Source organism: Podarcis vaucheri (genome assembly GCF_965113315.1).
Source record: "Podarcis vaucheri genome assembly, chromosome: 1".
NCBI classification, from domain to species: domain Eukaryota; kingdom Metazoa; phylum Chordata; class Lepidosauria; order Squamata; family Lacertidae; genus Podarcis; species Podarcis vaucheri.
The window spans coordinates 49,046,632-49,073,123 of record NC_138759.1 but is presented as its reverse complement, the minus strand read 5'-3'; the positions used below and the strand labels follow the sequence as shown (position 1 = coordinate 49,073,123).

Genomic DNA, 26,492 nt, shown 5'->3' with positions numbered 1-26,492 from the left:
GGATTTTACAGTCCAGTAGTTCCACATGTGTGTGCCAAAGTTCGCATAAGCTCCTGCTTATGCCCTTTCTAAGCATACACAGCTCCTCCCTGCAGTAGTATCACTTCTTATCTTTAAAGCATACAGAGCAAAGGGACTGTCCTCTCCTCAAAGCCTTACCCTTATTCTGCTTTCACTGCTGCCTGTCTCACATTACAGTAACTCAAAATAACTCATGGAGGCATAAGTTCAAAGTTAACCATTACAATAGTGAGGGATATTTGACAAAACTCTCTTCCTTTAAAATTGATGTAAAAACACATTTGAATGAATATGTCTAATGAAGTACAGTGGTGCCTCGCAAGACGAAATTAATTCGTTCCGCAAGTCTCTTCGTCTTGCGGTTTTTTCGTCTTGCGATGCACGGTTTCCCATAGGAATGCATTGAAAATCAATTAATGTGTTCCTAGGGAAACCGCCTTCAGACCAGGTCCGGGGACAGTCTGTCCCCGGACCTCTTCTGAAGGCTGGGGGGACGGGACAAGGGCTTTTCTTCCCACCCATAGCATTTTAAAAAACCCTGGGACAGCGGAGGACTTCTCCGCTGTCCGGGCAATCTTAAAATGCTGGCGGGCGGCATTTTAAAATCGCCCCGGGACAGCGGAGGACTTCTCCGCTGTCCGGGGTGATTTAAAAGCCCCTGGGAAGGCAGGCAGGGGGGACAAAGACTTTTGCCCCCCGCCAGCCTTCAGAAGGTGTTCCCGCCCCCCCGCCCCGCTTCGGAGCACCGTTCTGAAGCGGGGAGGGGGGGAAGGTGTTCCCGCCCCCCCGCCCCGCTTTGGAGCACCGGGAGAAGCGATCTCCCCGCAGCCGCTTGCTTCAAAAGAGGTCCGGGGACAGCGGGAAGAGTTTCCCGCTGCCCCCGGACCTCTTTTGAAGCAAGGGGCGGTGGGGACAAGCGATCTCCCCGCCGCCCCTTGCTTCAAAAGAGAAGACCCGCTGTCCCCGAGGCAAGCTTCGTTTTGCGAAGCAAGCCCATAGGGAAATTCGTCTTGCGAGGCAACTCGAAAACGAAAAAACCTTTCGTTTTGCGAGTTTTTCGTCTCGCGAGGCGGTCGTCTTGCGGGGTACCACTGTAAACACACTTCCAATTGGAAGCATAAGTTTGAGGTAGCAGGAAATTACCGTATTTTTCGCTCTATAACACGCTGTCAGGGGTTCAGAGACAGAGGCAGAGATGAGGGGGGAGACGGAGAGCGAAGGGGAAGGATCACAGGACAGTGAGGAAGAGAATGACAATGACTTGAGGGCTTCCATGAGTCTGTCAAGTGAATCAGAGGATTCCCAAAAGGGGGCGCCACTACTCAGGCAAAGGGGGGTCACAGGGGGAACCTGCCAAGAGCAGGGAAGCAGCGGGGAAACCCCAAGTGGGAGTGGGAGATCGGGATCGGCTGCCCAGCATGAACAAAGTGGAGAGAGAGGAATTCCCAGTGTGACACACGGAGCGGAGCAGGATGGAGACGGGGGAAGGAGTTCAGGGCAGGATGTCCTGCCGGAAAAGGAGGAGAGTAGTACAGGGAGTTGTGTAAGTCAAGAGGAAGGTCAGGGGTAGCGAACGCGCGCCAAGTTCAAATGTGGAGGCGCGCGGAAATGGAGAGAGCCCGGAGGAGGAGCCTGGCCCCAAAGCACGAAGGAGGGGGGGACAGGCATCTGAGGGATCCGCTTCAGGAGAGAGCAGGAGGGAAGCAACCCAGGGGGGCAGGAAGACCCTGCGGAAAAGAAAGGACAGGAAGAGGTGGTCCAGCACAAGCCCCTTACACTGGTGTAGGGGCGGGACCGACTCAGAGGGGACTTCAAATGTCTAGCCTAACAGACGTGGGGGCTGCGCGCTCCGGCTGTGGAACTGATAATGAACTGCAATAAACATCCTTGTATATAAGAAGAGCCTGGCGTTGGTCTTTTGTGAGCTGAGACCTGAGGCAGCCCTGACACACGCACCCGACCATAACACGCACGTAGTTTTTAGGGGAGGAAAATCCGTAGGCATGCCACCCGTAGGCATTTCCTCCATAACATGCACAGACATTTCCCCGTACTTTCTAGGAGGAAAAAAGTGAGTGTTATGGTGCAAAAAATACGGTAGCCAAAATTGCTCTTGCCTCTCCTTAGATAGGGATCTGTCCTTTGTTCCTTTATGCCACTCTGTAAAACATTGTGTGTACATAGATGATGCTGTAGAAAATAATAATTACTGAGGGTCCAACATGCCTATACTAAACAGGGGAGAAAGGTAAGTGGGCTGCGATTCCTAAAAGAGGGGACACTTCTGACATATTTAAGGTTGCATTTATTTGTATATTTTGTTTAATGTTTTTGATCTGGGATTTGTAAATTTAATATAATCCCTTTTCATAAGCTTTTATCAAGCTTCACAACTTCGCTTGCGATAGAGAATAACATCCTAAGAAAGGAATTAAACGCTATCACAGCAAGCAGTTTAATTAATAATCCTGTGTATACGAACTTTATTACTATATAAACATGCAAAAAATTCTGTACCAACATTATGGCGGTGGGCAGCATAAAATCAACAACGAAGTTGCATGCCTTATAAAAACAAAACCAAAACGCATTTCAAATCCGTTGCAGATTTTTCACCCCGCAACCACTCCAAGATTTAACCATCATGCAAACTGGAATTCTAGGAAGGTGCTGGAGAAGTCGGGCCTGGACTAGAAAGCTGCGCGTTGTGTAACCGGATATTTTTATGGAGGCGGACGTCGGGGTGGGGGATTGTGGCAGCATGAAGTCCTTAATTCAAAATGCCGTCCAGATCACTTCATGCTGGCTCGTGGTTATTATTAGAGGGCAAAAGTGAGAAATGAAAGGCTGCCTCCGAAAGGAAAGCTCTTAAAAAATAAAATAAAAATCCTACATAGCTTTATGGAAGCAAAGCCTGCAATGCTATGAGCGTTTAGACGGGAGTTAAGTCCCAGGACTTATTAATAAACAAGCATACAATCACGCTGAATTTAAGGAAATCTGCAAATGCTGCATTGTACACATGGGATGGTTTATGAGTTAACTCGAAATGGGGGGACTAGCGAAATGGGGAGACTAGCAACATTACTGTTACTTGCACTGACTTATTTACCCTCCCTTGTCTATTCTATTCTCTCGACAGCTGACAGGAGTAGGGAGGCTACAAAAGGGCGCCTAGTATTGCAGGAAAGAACCCAATAATCTCCCAATAGCCCTTCCCTTTCAGCTCGGTGTGGAACACCAACTCCATTGAGCTTCGTCGCGACTGCGCACGCGCGCCGGCCAACCTGACCCGCTTATCCTCTTTTCTTCCCATGACTCAGCCGAGCCGAAAGCCCTCCCCCCGCCACTCCACCGCTGACCTAGATTTTTGCATCCCTTTCCACCTATCCCTGAGCGACAAGAGCGTCACGTGCCTTCTCGGTCACGTGGTGCCAGCTTCCATTTTGTGGCGCAGTCAGCGACCGAACTACCCAGTCGGGAGTTAGACGCCGTTGGGGAAGGTTCGAGGTAGTTGATCGCCGAGTGTCGATTGGCATCTGTCCTACTTCGATCAAGAACGACCGATCAGAAAAATACAGGTTCGTGCAGGTTTTGCAGCTGTTTGGAGACTGCGAGGGGGGGGCTGAGGAAGGGATGAAGCGTGAGGAAGGAATATCCAATTAGCGGGTCAACGGGAGAGTCGTACTTATGACCTTTTGCAGGTGTCGGAAGAAGGAAATGGGGGCTTGCGTTTGAACGGTAGCTGGGCGCGGCCATATTTATTTAGGCCGCAGGGAGCGCAGGCAGTGCCGCTGCTGAAAAGTCGGAACGAGGGCTGCGGGTGCGGCGGGCTTCCGCCGCCATTTTGTGGAAGAAATGGCGTCTGGCGAAAAGCTCGGGCCTGCGGTAGAGCGCATGCGCGGGTCGGTCGCGCCGAAGCCTCGCGGGTCTGGTGGCGCTATGTCATAAAAGGCGAAACGGATGCGTCGTTCTCTGATTGGCTTTGGGGAAAAGCGGTGCTTGGACGCGAATTCCGACTGGAGCAGCAGGCGTGGAGGCGGGGCTTGGTTGGCGCTCTGCCTGCCTTGATGTCAGATTGCGGCAGCGAAAGGCGGAGCCGGTACTGCGGCACAGTCCAAAGGGGAGGGCGATGCCAGCAGCTGCTGACCTATTTTTGTGGCAGCCATCTTGCTTCGGCATCTCTGTTCGTGGTTTCCTGCTTAACCCATTGTTTTTTTTATCTACAGCTGATTCATCTTTAGATACACCATGAGTGGTTGTCGTGTATTCATCGGACGGCTCAACCCAGCCGCCAGAGAGAAGGATGTTGAAAGATTTTTCAAGGGATATGGACGCATCAGAGACATCGACTTGAAAAGAGGCTTTGGATTTGTCGTAAGTGGAAATAAGCCGTTCATGTACAACTAGGATTTCAGTGGATAAATGGCTCTCCCCTTTTTTTTTGGGGGGGGGAGGATGTGCCGGTGGAAAAATACTGCATCCAATTGTATTTTTAATGAAATAGAAGCAATGTTTTCTAAATAAAAATCGTTTGGTTTAATGCAAAGGTCAAATGTGACTTAAGGATTTGGGGAAAGTGTAAAAAACAACAACCGTTATTGGTGTTTAAAATGTCATTCTGGTTTGTTACATTAATTGAATACAAAGCCAGAACTCAGCAGATCCTATTTTTAACAGGAGTTTGAAGATCCAAGAGATGCTGATGATGCAGTCTATGAATTGGATGGAAAAGAGCTCTGCAGTGAAAGGTAGATCATAGTATCTTAACATGTCTTCCCCAGGTACTGTAGTTTTCTGATCTGAGTGATTATGAATGCCTGAACAATGAAATAAATTGGTGGTTTGGTCTGTCTTTCTAGGGTTACAATTGAACATGCAAGGGCCCGTTCTAGAGGTGGAAGAGGCAGAGGTCGATACTCTGACCGTTTTAGTAGCCGCCGTCCACGAAATGATAGAAGGTATCATGTACACATACATAGCTAGAACTAAACATGGTCTAGAGGACCTGACAGACACTTAATTCATTTTTTATTAGATGTTGCTACTGAACTAAACATTTTGCTTCTTCCAGAAATGCTCCACCTGTAAGGACAGAGAATCGTCTCATTGTAGAAAACTTATCATCCAGAGTCAGCTGGCAGGTTTGTTGAAACATGATTATCTCTTAGACATCAATTAATGGGTATGTAATATGTAATATGTAAATTGTTTTTTATTAGAACTAATTTTTATCTTAATTTTAAAACATTATCAGAATTATTAATATTTAATGCTTAAATACATTTTCAAAAGTAGATTAATGGTAGAGTTTTTAATGTAATTTTACCTTGTTTTCAAAATCCATTTTAACCACTTTAAAAATCCATTTTATTTGCCAGCCTATCTGTGTCGTTGGCCTTATGACGAGGAGTGCCTGTGGGTTATCCTAATCGTTCTGTCTTGGTCACTCTTGGTTGGGCCTGGTTGACTTATCCAGTCAGCTCCTCCAGTGTATCAGTTGGCCACCTCTAGATCTGTGTTTGCTGGTCTAGACGTAATCGATGCACTTCCTTAAAGTGCCGGGTTGCAGCGATCCCCGAAAGTTAAAGAGCTCTGAGTCCTAAGTTGAGAACTGTACCTCCTGTAACGCTTCGAAAATAAGATGATGATGATCCGAGAGAGTTGAAAAGAGATACGCATTAGGTGGTCGTTGGAATCCTGATCGCAGTAAAGTGGTCCTTGGTGTAACTTCACAAGATTAGAGAATGTCTGGATCCGCCAGTAGTCTGCTAATAGGGAGGGCTGTGCGATTAAAGGCTTCCTTCGACTGGGTAGTGTTCTTCACATGGTTGGCGAAGAGCCAGTCGGGCATATATCATGACGGTATCTTCGATCGCTTAATGCAGTTTGCTGCTTGGCTAGCCTAGGGAAATTTTAATGAAGGTAAAGTAAACTATATTTTTAATGACATATGGGGCACAAAATAACTGGTGTTTTTGTAAATGTACTGTTTAATCATAAAACATTTCAGAATGCTTTTCTGCAAATAAACTGTTGTGCATTCTGTTCAGTAAACTGTATAGACAAGTAACTTAAATGTTAAAAGTTGTTGAGCATTTTGCTTAAAGCAATTTGCTGTTTTCATTTATTTCGTGCCCTGATGTATTCTATCAAATGTAGTATTATCTACAATTGTGGCATCTGCCACATTGTAATTCTTAACACCTTTTCTTACAGTAGTATTTTTTAAAATATTATTCATGAGTATTGTTTACTGCTTTGTCTTAACGTGTTTGATCTTGTGTTAGGATCTCAAAGACTTCATGAGACAAGCTGGGGAAGTAACCTTTGCAGATGCACATAGGCCCAAGTTAAATGAAGGGTAAGTATCGTGCAGTAATAGTGATTGAGGTATGGAGTAATTATAGTTATACTGTAATAATGTATACTGTCCTTTCCTGCCTGGTGTCCTCAGATGTTGTAGTCACAAAACATTTGGAGGACACCAGGTTAGCAAAGGTTGATGTATAGTGTTGGAGAAAGGTCTCTATTAGGAGAAATAGTAAAAAGACTAGTAAAATGTGCTTTTTTTCTTAAGCTTATTTTATTCACTAATTTGTATGTCCTCTTTTATACTACTAGGGTGGTTGAATTTGCCTCTTACAGTGATTTAAAGAATGCTATTGAAAAGCTTTCTGGCAAAGAAATAAATGGAAGGAAAATAAAACTAATTGAAGGCAGCAAAAGGCACAGGTAAGAATTTTAATTTATAAATGTTTGCATATTGACATGTTTGAGATCTCTGCACAGAGAAGAACCTAAAATGAATATTTTATTCCATTACAGTAGGTCCAGAAGTAGGTCCAGGTCTCGTAGTAGGAGTTCCTCAAGGTCTCGTAGCCGTTCTCGCTCCAGGAGCCGCAAGTCTTACACCAGATCTAGGAGCAGGAGCCGTAGCAAGTCACGCTCAGTTAGTAGGTCTCCTGCCCCTGAAAAGAGCCAAAAACGTGCTTCCTCAAGTAGATCAAAGTCTCCAGCTTCTGTGGATCGCCAGAGATCACGCTCAAGGTCAAGATCTGTTGACAGTGGCAACTGAACAAATAGTTTGCCTTGGGGACTTTTAAATCATACTTGCTATTAGTTGTGGTAAGTATGTGACTCCTGGGAAAGAGGAACTGAACGGGGGTGGGAGGGTTAACAGCTTTGTATATGTGGACCACACAAGTTACTGAATTAATTGTATTGTCTTTTTGATAATCCTTTTCCTGCTCACTTCATTAAGTCAGAAGTGCATAGCTTTATGTATATTGCTAGAGCTCTTTGAAGAAAACTTTTTTTGTATTTAAAGAGAACCCTACTTTTGAACATTTTTAGTTATCGGTGTACTCCAGTATATGACACTTCAGGTGTTGAAAACGTTTTATTGGCAGTAGAGCTCTACACCAGCTGTAAATAAAGCTTTATTTCAGATTTTCCATGCTTCCTTAGTGTTCCTGCATTGGCTTGGTCTCCATTATTAATTAAATAAAATGCTACTAAAGTTGTGTGTTTTCTTTGAAAAAAGTAGTTAGCATAAGGTTGGTTTATATATACACAATACTTTACAACTACTGAGCAGGGAATGTTAAGGGCGAGCTTTTCAGAACAAAAAAATCATAATCTCTGCATGACTAGGCATTCCATTTGAGGGGGGGGGGTTGAGTACAAGGGGAGCTGGAACTAGAACATAGGTGGTAAATCCCTACATTGCAGAAAAACTGCACTGACAGTATAAGATAGTATGCTTTTTCATCTGTCTTTCTTGCCTGACTTAATAAAGTCCAGTTTTACATTGCCAAAGGCAACCTGTCCCCAATTTATTTATTTTGCTGCAGCATCTGCCTTTCCAAAGTAGAAATTAGTTTTCACTCACTACATTCGACCCATTTTAGTTAATCTTCAAGCCTCTGCTATGGCAAAAAAGCCAAGAGCAGAGATGACACTGGTTCTTATGCATCCCTGTAGGAGCAGCAGCAGTGGCCTGATTTATATTGAACTTGACCAGGTTGTTTAAAAAATTAATCCTGTCTGCAGCATTTAAATGATTTTGAGTTCCTTAACGGTTCAGGAGAGTTAGAGGAAAATACTGCATTTTCATGGAATTGCTTGTTCTAAAATACTAAACCAGATTTTAATCACTACACAAAACATGGTGATATCTAGACAAACATTTTAATCACTGTACGCCTAATGACCCTTTGAACAGCTTTTTGTGCCCAGCTATTAGGCCCTTTTACCTAATGGGTCTAGCATCTGGAAATCCACCAGTAGCTTAACATGCTTGAGCAGTTGGGGAGGATTCACATCCATGAGAATAAATTAGCCCTTCCAGTTGTGCAGAACAATTGCTCTTCGGACTATCAAGGCAGTTCACAAGAGAAAGTACACAAGATAAATTTGTTTAGATGTAAATTAGAAGATTAAATAAAAATTATATTTTAAAAATAGAATTTACTTGAGGCATTTTGAGACTGCAAATTCAGAAGCTGGGCCATGCAAACTACATAGGCCTTGATTAGATGGTAGGCCCCAATTCAAGAACCTTTACTAAACGGTTTCTCTTCCTATTTGGGGTGGGGGGTGTAGTAGGCCATCTCAAAATCAGGCTGATGCTAATAGCCCCTGTGCACTTTGTTTTGTGCCATTCAGAGAAGAAGCTAGGAGGATGTGTTTCCTGCTGCCGTCTGCCAGGCCCACGAGGCTGGGTCAATGCGTGCTTTTCAATTGACTTAATTTATAGTTGAGTGGCCTGCATGACAAACATGCCCAACTGACACAGATAGGTAGCCGTGTTGGTCTGCCATAGTCAAAATAAAAAAATTCCTTCCTGTAGCACCTTAAAGACCAACTAAGTTAGTTCTTGGTATGAGCTTTCGTGCGCATGCACGGTGTATCTGAAGAAGTGTGCATGCACACGAAAGCTCATACCAAGAACTAACTTAGTTGGTCTTTAAGGTGCTACAGGAAGGAATTTTTTTATTATGCCCAACTGAGTGCAGGGTGGTGATGGGTGAGCTGATTATGGAAGGCCAATTCAATTCCGGTATAGATTTCTTGCAGTCTTGTAAGATTTTTTTTTTAGCTGAAGATCCAGAACAATTCTCGCTAGGAAGGGAGGCGAGGTACAAAGTCGAAGCGGCAGTATTTTAAAGCGCTAGTTAATCGTTGCGCGGAGGAGTCCGTTGCTGGCCTCTCCAGCAGCACCTTGCGCGCTGCCGCATTATCGCCGAGACGCAGGCCTCGCTGCTACTGTGCGAGGCGGCAGCTCGCGAGCCCGAAATCGGGAGCCGGACTTGCCATTGTGCCAACTGCATTTCCAGACTGTTAAGCAACCCGCCGACGATCCCATGTCCTATCCATATACAGCGGAGTCACTCCGTGCCGCCTCTTAAGCCGCATAAGGAACCGGGGACTGTCACATTTGTGGAGCCGCTGCTTCTACGTCCCCACTTCTGCAATGCAGGGATAAAGACGCAGCCAGAGCAGTTCTCGGTGACTCCCCTCTTCCCTCCCCGCCTGCAATGCGGAAGCTAATAGGCATTTGCTGCATATATATTTCCCAAATGCCGACAAGCTAACTCGAAATATTCGCAGCTTAGGTCTTCCTTTTCGGGGGGGGGGGCCCAAGTTGCTGCCCAGCAGCTGCGTTTATAACCAAAGCGCTGCGTTTCTCCATGGGCAGCTTCCCCCTTTACTCGGCTAGCGCGGGTGGGGAGCAAAACAAAATGGCGTCAAAACTGCCTGGTTTTGTGGGTCTCGCGAATTATGCAACCATATCTCTCCCTCACGGTGTCCGTGTTTCAAAGTCTCGCTCTGCCCGCTGCCGTGGCTGCTCGGTTTCCCACGGAAGTCAGCCGCCATTTTGTCCCGCAGCGGGTAACGGGGTGGGGATGCTGTATGGTTCCCACCCCACCGCGAAACCTATTTTTTGTTCTGTTAAGCGAGCCTTGTTTGCGCTCCGTGTGGCAGGGAACTTGTAGGCACGTGTTGAGTGCATATAAATTCATAGCGAAGGGGTGAGGATCCCGCACGGGGACCTGTCTAGTACAATAAGGATGAAGGGTTGCTAATTTATTGCGTTTATATCCTGCCCTCGTCCCCCTCTCCAATTAAAGAAAAACCCCTCAAGGCAGCCTTCCTCGTTCTCCCCTGGTTTTCAACCCCACAACAGTGGCGATCAGCCCGAGGCCAGTGTTCCTTCTCTCAGCAGGGAGCGTCTTCCACTCAAAAAAGTTGGAGCAACTCAGATCATGTTGCAAGAAAACATCTCCCTCCATGGAAAAAGTTTGGCTCCAAAACAAGGATTATTTTGAGTCACAGGGCATGGCTTTTGTACCTGTAACAGAGACATGACAGGCAGACATTCAACAGGTGTGCAGTTCTCTGTGGAGGTTGGTTAGTGTGGAAATGTTGAATTTCTGCCTGGCAAGCTTTAGCTCAAGACACAAGAATCCGGCTTAGTCATGGGGAAGGCCAATCCAATCCCCTGAATCATGCAAATGGTATTAACTATAAGGCTTAAATAACCAAGCCCTATGCAGAGTAGACCCATTGAAATTAATGGACCTAAGTTTGTCATGGCCATTAATTTCGATGGGAGGTATTCAGCATAGTGCTATGGCAATCATTCCATTGGTGCAAACATTTCAGCTGGTTATAATAATAATAATAATAATTTATTATTTGTACCCCGCCCATCTGGCTGGGTTTCCCCAGCCACTCTGGGCGGCTTCCACAAAAACCAAAAAACACTAAAATATCATACATTAAAAGCTTCCCTGAATAGGGCCGCCTTAAGATGTCTTCTGAATGTCAGGTAGTTGTCCATCACCTTGACATCCGATGGGAGGGCATTCCACAGGGCGGGCGCCACCACCGAAAAGGCCCTCTGCCTGGTTCCCTGTAGCTTCGCTTCTCGCAATGAGGGAACCGCCAGAAGGCCCTCGGCGCTGGACCTCAGTGTCCGGGCAGAACGATGGGGGTGGAGACGCTCCTTCAGGTATACTGGGCCAAAGCCGTTTAGGGCTTTAAAGGTCAACACCAGCACTTTGAATTGTGCTCGGAAACGTACTGGGAGCCAATGTAGGTCTTTCAAGACCGGTGTTATGTGGTCTCGGCGGCCGCCCCCAGTCACCAGTCTAGCTGCCGCATTCTGGATTAGCTGTAGTTTCCGAGTCACCTTCAAAGGTAGCCCCACGTAGAGCGCATTGCAGTAGTCCAAGCGGGAGATAACTAGAGCATGCACCACTCTGGCCAGACAGTCCGCGGGCAGGTAGGGTCTCAGCCTGCGTACCAGGTGGAGTTGGTAGACAGCTGCCCTGGATACAGAATTGACCTGCGCCTCCATGGACAGCTGTGAGTCCAAAATGACTCCCAGGCTACGCACCTGGTCCTTCAGGGGCACAGTTACCCTATTCAGGACCAGGGAGTCCTCCACACCAGCCCGCTCCCTGTCACCCAAAAACAGTACTTCTGTCTTGTCAGGATTCAACTTCAATCCATTAGCTGCCATCCATCCTCCAACCGCCTCCAGGCACTCACACAGGACCTTCACCGCCTTCACTGGTTCTGATTTGAAAGAAAGGTAGAGCTGGGTATCATCTGCATATTGATGGACACCCAGTCCAAACCCCCTGATGATCTCTCCCAGCGGCTTCATATAGATGTTAAAAAGCATGGGGAAGAGGACGGAACCCTGAGGCACCCCACAAGTGAGGGCCCAAGGGTCTGAACACTCATCCCCCCCCCACCACTTTCTGAACACGGCCCAGGAGGAAGGAGCGAAACCACTGTATAACAGTGCCCCCAGCTCCCAACCCCTCTAGACGGTCCAGAAGGATGTTATGGTCGATTGTATCAAAGGCCGCTGAGAGATCCAGCAGAACTAGGAAACAACTCTCACCTTTGTCCCTAGCTCGCCGGAGATCATCAACCAGTGCGACCAAGGCAATTTCAGTCCCATGATGAGGCCTGAACCCTGATTGGAAGGGATCCAAATGGTCCGCATCCTCCAGGCGTGCCTGGAGTTGTTCAGCAACCACACGCTCAATCACCTTGCCCAAGAATGGAAGATTTGAGACTGGGCGATAGTTGGCCATACTGGCCGGGTCTAAAGATGGTTTTTTAAGAAGCGGTTTAATGACCGCCTCTTTCAGCGGATCTGGGAATGTTCCCTCACAGAGGGAAGCATTCACCACCCCGCAGAGCCCATCGCCCAGCCCTTCCCGGCTTGCTTTTATTAGCCAGGATGGGCAAGGATCAAGGAGACAGGTGGTTGGTTTCACGTGTCCAAGCAGCCTGTCCACATCCTCGGGGGTAATGGATTGAAATTGATTCCATGCAACTTGACCAGACAGGGCTCTAGCACTCTCTCGCCCCAGCCCTGCTCCCACGGTGGTGTCTAGCTCCTTCCGAATATGAGTGATTTTATCTGCAAAAAACTTTGCAAAATCGTTGCAGGAGATCTTGGGGTCTTTACAAGGCCCCGGTGGTAAAGGTGGTTCCGTTAAATTGCGGACCACCTGAAAGAGTCTCCTGCTACTATTTTCTGCAGATGCAATAGAGGCGGTGAAGAAAGTCTTCTTCGCCGTCGCTATCGCCACGTGGTAGGCTCGACGTTGAGCTCTAACCTGTGTCCGGTCAGATTCGGAGTGAGTTTTCTGCCACCGACGCTCTAGCCGTCTCAGCGATTGTTTCATCGCCCTCAGCTCCGAAGAAAACCACGGGGCTGTCCGGGCTCCATGCAATCGGAGAGGGCGCTTCGGAGCCAGACAGTCGATAGCCCTGGTTAACTCCGCATTCCAGCGGGCCACCAGGGAATCAGCTGAAAGGCCATCAACATGGGATAAAGCATCCCCTACCACTCTCTGGAAACCATTTGGATCCATTAAGTGGCGGGGGCGGACCATCCGAATTGGTCCCACCTCCCTGCAGAGGGGAAGGGTCGCGGAGAAGTCCAGTTGCACCAGGAAGTGGTTGGACAAAAAACCCACTCCCCCCACCTCCGCTGCACACTGGTTCAGTGGGTTGTCTCTGCCCTTGCTTAGTCAATTGGGGGAGGGGTATGGGAGGAGAGGACGCGGGTGGCGCTGTGGGTTAAACCACAGAGCCTAGGACTTGCCGATCAGAAGGTCGACGGTTCGAATCCCTGCAACGGGGTGAGCTCCCGTTGCTCAGTCCCTGCTCCTGCCAACCTTGCAGTTTGAAAGCACATCAAAGTGCAAGTAGATAAATAGGTACCGCTCTGGCGGGAAGGTAAACAGCGTTTCCGTGCGCTGCTCTGGTTCGCCAGAAGCGGCTTAGTCATGCTGGCCACATGACCCGGAAGCTGTATGCCGGTTCCCTCGGCCAATAAAGCAAGATGAGCGCCGCAACCCCAGAGTCGGCCATGACTGGACCTAATGGTCAGCTTTACCTTATGGGAGGAGAAGAAGGGGGGAAACCCTGTGGCGCTAGTGGAGGTCCTTGCTTGGCTTCCACTAGCAAGACCTGTTAGCTGAATCCAGCCCAATGTGCCTACTCTGAGTAGGACTAACACTGGATACAACCCTATACAGTGGTACCTCGGGTTAAGAACTTAATTCGTTCTGGAGGTCCATTCTTAACCTGAAACTGTTCTTAACCTGAGGTACCACTTTAGCTAATAGGTCCTCCAGCTGCTACCGCGCCACCGCTGCACAATTTCTGTTCTCATCCTGAAGCAAAGTTCTTAACCTGAGGTTAGCAGAGTCTGTAACCTGAAGCGTCTGTAACTGAAGTGTCTGTAACCTGAGGTACCACTGTATCTATAATATGAACCCACAAACCAGAACCCATCATTTATGGAATTTTACCACGTAGCATAGGAAGATCGTTTAGGACCATAAATGTGGTGTGCTTTATTACAAGGTAGTAGAAGTATTGAAAAATCATTTTTTTAAAAAAATTCCCAATAATTAGCCATTTGTTAGTAAAATTAAGAACATTTCAACAGGTAAATTACAGCTGTTTGGTAATCTTGTGAAACTGTGAGATATATTGGAAAACAGGTGTGTGATAAAGAAAGAATGACTGGATGCGAGTTCGACAATTAGCTCTGGATCATGGTGATCATATGTGGTGATCTTAATGGGACCAACTCTTATTTGAATCAGGAATGAAGGTAACATAATTAGTGCTGAATCACTTCAGGATTTGTCTCAGAAAACTGTAATTCTTGAATAACGTTCCTCACTCTTCACAGTCATAGGACTCAGCTACACAGCTGCAGATAAAATGTTTTAAGTATGTTGTAAGGTGCAATATACAAATGTCACACTAGATGGCAACAGTGAACTATGGCAAATTCAATATATTTTTCAAAATGTTTTTTTAAAAAGCATTTTCACAGCATTTTTTATATGTGTGTAGATTCCACTATAATGTTTTGTGCAGGACTGTCGCCAGAGTTCAGCAGACCTCAGCCATAGGAGTAACCTGGAGTTCTGACAGTATAATTGCCCTTTTTGTGTGTGTCATCATTCCATTGGATTATTGCTTCTACTTAGGGGCTCTAGGGATTTGTTGGTTTCCACTTCAGTGTTGTCCACATTTCTGTAGATCATTTTTGCTGAATCTAAAATGAAAGGCGAAAAAAGAGGGAAGATGCTCTGTTACTTATATCAGTCGGGGGGGGGGGGAGCTTTAGGAAACAACCACTCCTATTACACCTGTAAATATATTACTTTTGTCTATGTCTGAGGCAAACACAGTTAAGTCTGCCCCATGAAATCCAGATTAGGTTTATTATTATTAATTTTAAGTATTCTTGTCTCCCTTCAAATAAACATTTCCCCAATAAAACAGATAAAAATGCAATAATACAATCAAACCAATAAAATCTAAAAGCCACAGATAAAATGAATAACCTGGGATACAATTTCACATATAAATATATGTGCCTTTGAAAATAAAAGGGTCTTTGCCTGTTGCCAGAATTTATCATCAAGTTGCCATTTTGTTCCACATTTGCTGGTTAACTAATCTAGAGGCAGATTAACAATGTGGAAAAGTGCAACTGGGAAAGGCAGTTTCCATGTGCTTAACTATATCTACATGCCTATGCATGTAGTCATAACTGAAGTTTACACAAGTTGAATCTCAAAAACCAAACAGCTCTCAGTTTTACAAAGTTCCATGCCATTGGAAACTGAATGTATGGTCTATTGCTGTATCATATAAATTAACAAGGAGATTACATGCATTGAATAATCCAAATGATGTAGATGATTTTATTGAAAAAGGCATCCTTTAATAAAATACTTCACTGATAACTAGGGCTGCCATACATCCAGGATTTCCCAGAAATTACCGGGATTTCAAAGGCAGAAGTGACGTCCAGGGAGAATTTCGGGAAGGCAGCTGTTTGTCCTGGATCTTCAGCAACTTTTGGGGTGCCTTGGTTTTTTACTTTTGTAAATATGGCAACCCTCCTGATAACCCTGAAGAATGGCAACTACTGAAATCACAGATTGGACTCTGGCAAACTTAACTAAATTGATCTGTCCTGGCAATCTATAGAATAAATGCTGATCTTTAAAGGAAGGAACAGGTGCCCCCCACCAAAAGATTGTACTTGCCATTTGTTTCTTTTATCTTTTCATAACTCCTGAAGATCACAACCAGGAGAAGTCCCTCTCCCAACTGGAAAATCAGGTACAGAAAAGGGAAGATGAAGAGTGGCCCAATGACTTCAGATGCAAAGGCCATCTTGAGGATGGTTGAACAGAGCTGTACATTCTGGCAACCGGTCTCCAGGCAGACTGTCCGCCTGCACCTGTGCAGGAAACACAGAGCAGTATGTGACTGTTACATGGGACTATAGTTCTGTACATACCACTCCTAACACATGATCATTAGTTTTCAGAGTTGCTCACACAATTTCCCCATATCACCAACTTTATCCCACCTATTTTAGCACTATGGATAAGTACTCCAGACCTTGAACTCGCTAGCCAGCAGTAGAAGGGTGGAAAGGAAAGGGTCAATAAAAGAATAGCAATGCTGCTTTAAAGTTGGAGAAAACAGCCCCTGGATATAATTCCCTGTACAGTGAAGTTGTTAATGTTTGACATTTTATTATGCTTTTATATTTGTTGGAAGCTGCTCAACTGGGGCAACCCAGTCAAATAGGCAGGGTACAAATAATAAAATTACTACTACTATTATTATTAATCAGCTCTGTATGTGTGTGTGACACACAATACATAATTTGTCATCTGCTGTAGAGTTTGGTTGATATAAGAAGTAAGGCATTCATTTAATAGTGGAAGCAAGATGCCTGTCCTCATGTTCTGAAGGAAACCTCGGAGAAGGTTAGCTGATGAACATCAGATTCAGCCACAAGATGCTAGATCTGGACACCTCCTTCCTGAGAAGGTTGATTTGTTTACACAGTTCTTGGAACAGGGCCTTGTCTGAGGATCTTCATGTGCTGGGAGTTAATTCAGAGGAAAGCAATTTATAAGGTAAATCCTGTTTCAAACTTAAAGATTGACTCCACTGAATTGTGGAGCCGATGTGCTTCATTTTGAACTAAACAGAGTTTCTAAGGAGTTTGCAAAGGCCTCCCCAATATGGTAGCCAAGCCTGGAGATTGCCAAGGTATGTCTGATGGTGTTGAGGTCTCCCACGTTCTAGAAGTGTCCACATTTGGCACACCAGTCTAGGTTGGCAAAAAACACTTGTCCACAGCTGTCTCCAGGAATTCCAGAAGCATCCCCAAGTTGTGCACCTGCTCATTTAGACGAATGTAACCTCATCCAGCACAGGCCCTGTATTGGACTGTGAGGCCATTTCCCCCAAGCCACATGCACCTGTCAATCAGTTGATGTCTCTGGGTGACATCAGCTAATGGGCGAGGTTTGATCCTGCTGGGTGCTGCTTCACCAGACATTTCCTGTGGGGTACGTGCTGGCAAAGAAGACCCCAGCAGCCATCAGGATTGAATCCTCCGCTCATCAGCAAACAGATCCCTCTCCCCTTCCCACAGGTCAACTTGGACAGGTGGGTGTGACCTATCATGACATCAGATGATTGACAGGCAGGCAGCCTCACACACATGTCTAAGTGGACCTGCAGTGGTAGAGGGTGATAAAGGGCCAAAAATGTTCACCAGTTCTGGTGCAGATATTAAAAGGCACAGGGAACAAGACACAACTCTGTGGTATTTCAATCAATCAGGCTTCCAATCAAGCAGGGAATTCTACTGGCACAAGGTGGAGTGACTTTCACTGATCCCCAGTTCAGCACCTGTCTTTAGGCAAAAGGAATTGAGTTTAGTTAAGAGGACATACTGATCACTGAAGCTGAAGAATGCAGACAGGATATAGCCCAAGGAGAAGCCAATAACAGGCATCAAAGCTGATGTTCCCAGCAAGCGTGGAGAGAAGATGATCAAGATACTACGTCCGAAACTGACCACACTCAGAACAATTATTGTGATAGATAGCACAAGCAGAACAATCATACCTGCCTGAAAAAGGAAGAGAGGTTAAAACAAAACACCACGGCATTTAATCCAAAACTGGGCATCATCTGTTACATTAATACCGATCTATGTATTGCAGTTCCCTTGTGCCACATACCTCATAGACTATGGGAGGAAGCTGCTTCACTCATTCAGTCTTGCACAGTGATGAGGCAATTCCCCCATTCCTCTCTTTGACTAATTCAGTGTTTCCCAACCAGTGTTCCGCGGCACACTAGTGTGCCGCGAGATGTTGCCTGGTGTGCGGCGGGAAAAATGAAAAAATTCGAAAGATTTTTTTTTTTTTAAGTCAAATTTTCGATTGGGGTGCCGTCACTAGATGACCCCTGGGGTTCCCTCCCTCCCTCCCGCTCTGCGCCTCCCTCCTCCTCCTCCGGGGAGGCCCTTCCTGGCTCTCGGCCAAGGCTTGGCGGCTGCCACTCACTCACTCGCTCGCCCACCCGTCCCTCCATCCCTGCACCTGGCCTCTCCCCCTCCGTCCCCAGCGCGGGGGCTGCCGGGATCCGTAGTCCCCTCGCCCTTGGGCTCTGCGCCTGCGCGGGGTGCGCGAACTACATTTCCCAGCGTGGCCTGGCGGGCCGGGCGTTTTGTTTGAAGCGCTCTTCTCCCGGCCATGGAATGAGCGCGGCGGCGGCGGCCGGGCGGGCAGGGGTTATTCCACGCAGACCCCGCGCAGCCTGCCTGCGCCCCCGCGGAGATCAGGCGGCAGGATGGAGCCCGGGGATCCCCGCGGAGGCGGAGCGGTGGAGGCGGAGGCTGCCCCCCAGGTATTGCTGCGTCGGGTGTGTGTGTTTATTTTTTCAATGCTGCATCCGCGCCGGAGGGGACGCATTGGACCGCAGGGAGACCCCTTGGCGGGCGTGCAAGGCAATGCATGCGTGCAGGCGTTGCATGGAGTGCAGTGCAATGCAATGGCAACGCGGCGCCCTGCATGCATGCATGCAACTTCCACCGGCGCTCCGGACTTGGCAGGTGAGGGGGGTCCCCAGTGGGTGGCAGAGAGAGCCGGGAGAGCGAAGGGGAGCTGGGGGGGAGCAGCGCTGCTCCCCGAGCCAAGCCCGGGGGGAAACTTCGGCGTCGTTGCGCCGGGTGTTGGAAGCGGAGGCTGGCGGGGGCCCCTCACCTGCAAAACCTGGTCGCCTCTCATATATTTCGTGCATTGCATTCATCGCCCGCTTTCTCCTCCAAGGAGCTCCCGGGGGCGCGCGTGGTTCTCCCCGTGTTATCCTCGCAACAACAGCCCTGCGAGGTGGGTCAGGCGAGTGGCCCAAGGGAGCACCCAGGGATTGTCCTGGCCAGGTGGGGTGATTTGAACCCTGCTCTCTGCCCGGTCTTCGTCCTCATTTAGCCCCCACATGTGCATGACTGTGCATGACTGAGGTTTCCCCCCCTCGTCTTGGCTATGGTGTGAGTCTGTGCTGTTAATTAATGGGGTTCTGCCTTCGGAGAAGATGAGCCAGCCCTCAAGGAGGTGATTATGTAATTTGCTAGCAATTCATGTCCCTCCCGGCGTGACGCTGCGCGCTGACGTCACGGGGCTGTAATGGTGGTGCGCCTCGAGATTTTTTTCATGAAACAAGTGTGCCTTTGCCCAAAAAAGGTTGGGAAACACTGGACTAATTGACTTTGGCCCCTGGTTCATTCCACTCTCCCAGAGTTGCAGAACAGCTACCCCAGCCATTGGCAGCTACAGGGTTGGACATTTGAGTTAGGAAAAAAATGTGCATATGGGGTGGGCGGGAATGGAACACACAAATAGGGTTTCCTCCTCCACCCCCACTGGTTTTTTGCTGTAACAAAAGTAATAGTAAAATGCACTGGAAAGTGTGGACATCTATTGTTTGACATTGTTCAACCCCCTTGCAAATAAATTTACTGAGTGTTAATGCTCAGTAAATAGTAAAAAAGTGACCTGCATTTCAAAGCAGGATAATACATCTCATTTTGATACATGCATTATTTGGACATTTTGTCCCTGGCAACAGAGACTTCAAACACAAAAAAATATTTCAACAGCAGAAAAAAATGAATAAGCTCAATGCATGAGGATAGGGCAAGTTAAACAAAGCAAGGAAATTCAAAATCAAGCACTGCTTACCTTTCACATCTAGTACTGTGGGCTGAACTTTGCACTGAGGCAGCAGGTAATACAAAGAAAAAAAGAATTGCAGTGCACAATTTCTTATTTGGTATTTTTTTAAAAAAAACCCTTTCCATGTGCAGGGCAGAAGAAATAATGAAAGATAAAGGACTCCCCCTGCAGCATTTACATAGATATGCAAAGTGAGATCCAAATAGTACTGCAATCCCCACTTACTTTAACAAAGCGGCGAGCACACTGAGGCTTCTTTTCATTCAAGAAGATCCCAATGGCACAGGGGATAAGTGTCATGACCAGGGCGACAGCAATTCCCTTGTAAGGCACTTTGTCCTGGTACAATCCCTTAGCGTAGAGGTACAGCAGAAGAGGCATCAGAGCAAGTGCCAAGAGTGTTGAGCAGGTTGTCATCACAATGCTGAGACAAAAGAAGAGCAACCTATGTGAAGGAGGTATTCTGAATTTGGAGACATATTTCCTTTTCTGAATGTCTTACATGACCCTTTTTTGACCCTTTAACGTATAGAATCTGCTCTCTTGCCCATGCACCCCACACATCCTGAATCCAGACCTGTCCGGACATGAGGCATTTAGCATACAATCCCAGGTGACTCTTGAACTTTGCAGCAATGATGATAAAGACACAAGCTCTCAAAGTTCACATATAAATTAGGAATTACATTTTCCTGCTTTGTAAAGCTTTTGGAAGGAGGAGCAAGATAAGGGAATGTTGTTATTCACACGAAGCCTTAGAGAAAGGCACCATTTTAACTGCAAAATTAATGACATTAGGATCTGAAGGCCATCTGAACAACTTGAGGTTTAATCCAGACAAGAGAGAGGCACTCCTGGTCAGTTGGAAGGCGGATCAGGGAACAGGGCTTCAACCTGTGTTTGGTTTACTTGAAGATTTGGGCTTGCAGTTTGAATGTACTCCTGGATTCTGCCCTGACTTTGGATGCCCAGGTTTCGTTGGTGGCCAGGAATACGTTTGTATAGTTACGACTCATGCACCAACTATGCCTGTTCTGTGAGATGTCAGATCTCGCCACGCAGGGATGCATGCTTTAGTTACATCCCAGTTGGACTACTGTAATGCACCCCAGATGGGGCTGCCTTTGAAAACATGTTTGGAAGCTTCAGTTGTCCAGACTGCTATGGCCAGACTGATGGCAGGCTGGTTAATGGGAACATGTCACCCCCCTGTTGAAACAACTTTACTGGCTACTGGTCTGTTTCCAGACACAATTCAAAGTGCTGGTTATGATCTATAAATCTCTATATGGCTTGGGCCTAGGTTATCTGAATCTTCTCTCCCTTTACACACCTGCCTGGGTGCTAAGGTCCTTGGCTGAGCACCTTCTCTGTGTCCCATCAATCATAGAATCATAGAATCATAGAGTTGGAAGAGACCACAAGGGCCATCGAGTCCAACCCCCTGCCAAGCAGGAAACACCATCAGAGCACTCCTGACATATGGTTGTCAAGCCTCTGCTTAAAGACCTCCAAAGTAGGAGACTCCACCACACTCCTTGGCAGCAAATTCCACTGTCGAACAGCTCTTACTGTCAGGAAGTTCTTCCTAATGTTTAGGTGGAATCTTCTTTCTTGTAGTTTGGATCCATTGCTCCGTGTCCGCTTCTCTGGAGCAGCAGAAAACAACCTTTCTCCCTCCTCTGTGTGACATCCTTTTATATATTTGAACATGGCTATCATATCACCCCTTAACCTCCTCTTCTCCAGGCTAAACATGCCCAGCTCCCTTAGCCGTTCCTCATAAGGCATCGTTTCCAGGCCTTTGACCATTTTGGTTGCCCTCCTCTGGACACGTTCTAGTTTGTCAGTGTCCTTCTTGAACTGTGGTGCCCAGAACTGGACACAGTACTCCAGGTGAGGTCTGACCAGAGCAGAATACAGTGGCACTATTACTTCCCTTGATCTAGGTGCTATACTCCAATTGATGCAGCCCAGAATTGCATTGGCTTTTTTAGCTGCCGCGTCACACTGTTGGCTCATGTCAAGTTTGTGGTCAACCAAGACTCCTAGATCCTTTTCACATGTACTGCTCTCCAGCCAGGTGTCCCCCATCTTGTATTTGTGCCTCTCATTTTTTTTGCCCAAGTGCAATACTTTACATTTCTCCCTGTTAAAGTTCATCTTGTTTGTTTTGGCCCAGTTCTCTAATCTGTCAAGGTCGTTTTGAAGTGTGATCCTGTCCTCTGGGGTTTTGCCACCCCTCCCAGTTTGGTGTCATCTGCAAATTTGATCAGGATGCCCTTGAGTCCATCATCCAAGTCGTTGATAAAGATGTTGATTTCACCACTACACGCCTCCTCTTAGGTTTGGTCGGGGTTCTTCTGTGAGCTGTCTGTTCCAAGGTCACCTGCACATTCCCTGAGGACTGACTTTGCTGCTCGTCTTCATATACCTGATCGACTGTAATGAGGGAGAGATCCTCAAATGGAGTCTGTTCTTTGTCTTCCATGCTAGGGTAGAGGACTTCAAAGCGATTGTGTATTTCTAAACAATCAGAGCAAACCCTGGGCCTCCTACTTCTTTGAGTCATGTTTCTCCATATATCTGGCACCTGTGTTGGTGAACTAGCCTCCTTCTCAGGGGTGTCCCCTGTCTCCTCCTTGGTGGAGACGGTGTTCTCTGTTGCTTCCAAGAAGAGCTCCAGCTCTCTAATTCTTTGGAGCGTAGCTACACGTTCCTCCAGTTGCTGAACTTTGTCTTCTAAGAGGGCAATCAACATACAATTGCTGCAGGTAAAGCTGCCCGCAACCTTTGGCAAGATGGCAAACATTGCGCAGGAACCGCAGGCGACTGCAGCTGTTCCCTCACCCTCCATCTTGAAAACGTGTCGTTGGGGGTGGCTACAGTGGTCCTCCATCTTAAAAAGCGTGAAGACAGGACCAGTGGCGTAGCGTGGGGGATGCCAGGGGTGCCGGCCGCACCGGGCGCAACATCGGGGGGGGGGCGCGAGTCCAGAGGGCCCAGCCGCATCGTGCCCTCAGCCCGCCCCTATTGTCAGAGGCTCAGCGTGTGTGTTAACAAAGTTTCAGCGGGGGGAGCGAGTGGGGGGGACGCGGGGAGGGGAGGGGGTCCCCGCTTCTCCGGCCGCCTTGCAGAAGCGGCCACCGCCCGGCGGCTCTGCCTTTGCTCGCAGGCCTGCCTGGGGGCTCCCTCGGCTCCAGCGCTGAGCTGGCGGCCCCGATCCTGGGAGCAAAGAGGCGTCGCGGGAGCGGCTAGGCCTGCGCCAGGGCCCTGACCCGACAGCTTCTCTGGCTCCCCAAGCCGGGGACAGCTTCGGCTGTGAAGCTGCGCCTTCCGGGCTGGCCCCTTCTCGGCTTGGCCTCGCCTCTCCAGCTCCCGGTATGTGTGCTCCGTGGTGGTCCCCGCTCCTTCCAGACCCTTCCACCGCCCCCTGCCAAACTGGCTGTAGATACAAGAAGGGCAGCTGGGGTGGGCTATAGAGGACCCTGCCTCCCCCTGCGGAGCTCATCTCTGGCAATTTGCTCAAGGAGCCCCCTGAGTTTTGGCATTGTCTCTCCGCGCCCCCCCACCCCGCCTCTCTCCAGGAGCTTTATGGAGCCGCCTGGATCGGGTCTGCTTTGGAGGAGGGGAGCCTTCCTTGACCACCATGTGGGCCGCCCTTTGCGGCCTTTCCCTCTGGAGAGATAGTCACGCTCCCTCTAGCGCAGTTCCTAATCGCCAGTCGCCCTTCTGTGGCATGGATTCTTCCGAGCCAGGTTCTTCCGGGGCCCTCCAGCTGCTTCTCTTTCGGGCGGCGGCGACCCTCCAGCTAAATACTCCTCGGGGGTTTGTGGCAGCCTCGCTTATTGTTCTCGGGACTCTGGTTTTACCTCGCCGCACAATTAAACACAATTGCAGTGCCTTCACCAGCAGTGGCGTAGCGTGGGGGGTGCAGGGGGGGCCGGCCGCAACACCTGGGGGTTAGGGGGCGCAAATCCACGGGTTGGGCGCAAATCCACGGGTTAGGGGGCGCAAATTACTTGCCTTGCCCCGGGTGCTGACAACCTACGCTACGCCACTAGACAGGACAAATAATTCCCCCCCCAAAAAACCTAGGTCTCCCCCAACAAACGTTTGAGACTAGCTCCCCTAAATCTAAAAGATGGATCAAACTGCAGGGAGAGCAGCTAATCAGCCACAAAGAAACACACACACAAGAAAACTCTTTTGCTCCTTCTGCTGATGCCCTGCAAGCTCTGATAAGCTCCTCCCACAATGTCAGAGGCATGGTTGGTAGTAACACGAGAGAGAGCTTTTTCTATGCCTGTTCCCAGATTGTGGAATTTCCTCCCAAGAGAGGTTAGACTGGATCCCTCCTTGTTATCTTTCCTTTTAGCTGGAAATGCTAGGGATTGGATCCAGGACATTATATGAGGCATGTGCTCTATGCCTGCGTTTTGTCCTCTCGCTGTTCCATAATAGTGATGAATGTGGCTATGTATTTATTGGACAAATGGGGAAATCCCAGCCTTGTATTCAACCCAGTAACTATCTCCCTGTCCTAGGCGGCTTTGCCATTAACTGTCTAGTTCTGCCTTCATAAGCACTAGCACACATCCTGCTTACCTGAGGTTCATGTCTCCTTTTGATGCCAGACTGAGGATGTTGGAAAGATTTCCACCAGGGCAACAGCCACAGATGAGTACAGCCAGAGCCTCAATGGGTTCCAGTTGGAAGAGTTTGCCCAGCGCAAATGCTGTCAGAGGCATGATTCCATACTGAGCCACCACAGCAACAGCTACTTCCTTGGGTTTCCGGAGATAACCCATGATCTTGGAGATCTCCATTGTGCAACCCAGAGATACCATAACAATAAAGATGACAACCATAATGACGCCATTCAGGGCATAGTCAGCCCTTTGACCAAACCCAAATGGAAAAGTGAAATTAGCCAAAGAGGCGTTGGCCAGCTGCCTTGGCCTCCAGTGTTCCAGGTTTTCATAGGTGTTGCTAGTGTCAGCTGGTGGAATCTTAGTCATCATTCTCCCTATGGGGATTGACAAAGGTGTTGAAGAAGGTGATGTTAAAACATTGAAGCCATAATCCTCATTGAGCCTACTGATCACTCAAGACCACTCTTGTCATTTGTTGAGGATGTAGAAGACTCTACACATGCACTACAAATACTTGAGCATTAGCTGTTCATTTGTCTTGTTTTACGCCAGTTTTGAACGCAGGTTATAGGGTTCAGTCTGGCTCCACCATTGTTCCCCCCTCCCTCTAATGTTCCTATTTTGAATCATAGGAATGGATAAGGATTTCAGTGATACAGGCATAGTTGAAGTTTGTTTTGCACCCACTATCTTCTGTCGAACCAATGCCTGCTCTATGTCAACTGATCTTGGTCCATTTACATTCCTTCTTATTGAACATTTCTGTAGTGAAGCTATTTACTGACACATCCCCAACAGAATAATAGACGTTATGGGAATGCACACACAAAACACACACCACAATAAATTAATTTACTAATGATTCCATACACCACTTTGCAGGGCAGCTGCATTTGGCTCCAAGTTCTACTATGTGGTGAAGCTTAAAAGCACCATTCAGTCGGGGAGAATCCTTCTTCTGTCTAATCCTATTTTGGTTTGTTTGTTTTGCTTTCTTACCATAGAAAAGAGAGGAAGGTCAATGATTCACCATGGAGATATAATCCAATCCCAACTGATTCCTTTGGAGATTAGATATCTGATGTTTCCTCCCCTCAGTCCATTCTGGATGTGGGAGAAAATAAAGATTTTCCCTTCACTGCTTTCTTCCTCTGTTCTGGAACTTCTGTGTCTTTCTTATTAGGAAGTTACCCAGCTCCTGTCTTTAAGCACACGGGTAAATTATTAATTCTTTCTGTTAGAATTGAATCACTCCAGCAAGCCAATTTTCCAGCCAAATTGCTCCGGGGACTCTGCTGGCAAGAGGAAGGAATGTGGTAAGCTTTTCTCTCTTCCTGTCTTGCCCTATTCCCGCTGGTTTCAAACAATTCTGAATCCACAGAGGGTCAGAAGAAGTTTGGAGGATGGACAACTCTTGCTCAAATTAGGGGCAAGACCAAGACAGCTGACGCAAGCAGTGTGAACTAGTGCCTGGAATGCACTAGAGCATTTTCTTCCCAGACTTTGAGGTCTGTTAGTAGACCACAAGGTTATCTATTCAGTTATTAGGTCAATTGCTGACTAACCGCTCCATCACTCTAACCCACAGCTAATTCAAAGTCATCTGACCGGGTTTAATGGGAATTACTCCAATGGCTAAATACTTAAAGTTATCAACATGGGTGTTGAGCCTGAGAGAGGTAATTTGAGTGCACAGATTTTAATAGGCTCAGGGCTTGTCCATACCATGCTTGAGTATGGTTTAGAATTGGTTCCCATTCATATACAGTGGTACCTTGGGTTATAGACGCTTCAGGTTACAGACGCTTCAGGTTACAGACTCTGCTAACCCAGAAATAGTACCTCAGGTTTGGAACTTTGCTTCAGGATGAGAACAGAAATTGTGCTCTGGCGGCGCGGCGGCAGCAGGAGGCCCCGTTAGCTAAAGTGGTGCTTCAGGTTAAGAACAGTTTCAGGTTAAGAACGGACCTCCAGAACGTATTAAGTACTTAACCTGAGGTACCGCTGAAGTCTGCTCTCAACTTGCCGAGTGGTCAAGTTGCTCACTCGGAGCTATCCGTGGTTCTGAAACTTCTGACCTGTCTTGCCCCATGGATTCTGATGTGAGGCCTGAACATGACTCTTCCTGTTCTGCTGCCACACCATATCTCTCTCTCTTTCTCTCTCTCCCCTGGCCAGGTTCTATTAAAAGCAACAG

The 26,492-nt window shown here is 47.5% G+C and overlaps 4 protein-coding genes across 5 annotated transcripts in view; 2 read left to right on the top strand and 2 right to left on the bottom strand.

The window, feature by feature from the left end:
• The window catches only part of CCDC177 (coiled-coil domain containing 177), a 230,764-nt gene that overhangs the window by 107,684 nt on the left and 96,588 nt on the right, over nt 1-26,492 (bottom strand). The window lies entirely within an intron of this gene.
• The window catches only part of PLEKHD1 (pleckstrin homology and coiled-coil domain containing D1), a 195,765-nt gene that overhangs the window by 156,049 nt on the left and 13,224 nt on the right, over nt 1-26,492 (top strand). The gene's annotated exons all lie outside the window — the stretch shown is intronic.
• SRSF5 (serine and arginine rich splicing factor 5) lies at nt 3,443-7,476 on the top strand. 2 transcript variants are annotated; one of them, XM_082214157.1, is made up of 8 exons: nt 3,443-3,602; nt 4,251-4,398; nt 4,702-4,772; nt 4,884-4,982; nt 5,096-5,165; nt 6,312-6,385; nt 6,646-6,756; nt 6,850-7,476. In XM_082214157.1, exons 2-8 carry the CDS (start codon nt 4,273-4,275, stop codon nt 7,097-7,099), a joined length of 801 nt encoding a protein of 266 aa, XP_082070283.1. In that variant the 5' UTR covers nt 3,443-3,602; nt 4,251-4,272; the 3' UTR covers nt 7,100-7,476. The 2 variants fall into 2 exon arrangements, with proteins under 2 accessions (XP_082070283.1, XP_082070284.1); XM_082214158.1 differs by lacking the exons at nt 6,646-6,756; nt 6,850-7,476 and having other exon boundaries at nt 5,403-6,316.
• SLC10A1 (solute carrier family 10 member 1) lies at nt 13,457-25,459 on the bottom strand. Its single transcript, XM_082226456.1, has 6 exons — nt 25,295-25,459; nt 24,249-24,669; nt 19,866-20,064; nt 17,355-17,533; nt 15,639-15,835; nt 13,457-14,635 (listed from the first exon to the last, which is right to left on the bottom strand). The coding sequence occupies exons 2-6, from the start codon at nt 24,662-24,664 to the stop codon at nt 14,538-14,540; spliced, it is 1,089 nt and encodes a 362-aa protein (XP_082082582.1). The 5' UTR covers nt 24,665-24,669; nt 25,295-25,459; the 3' UTR covers nt 13,457-14,537.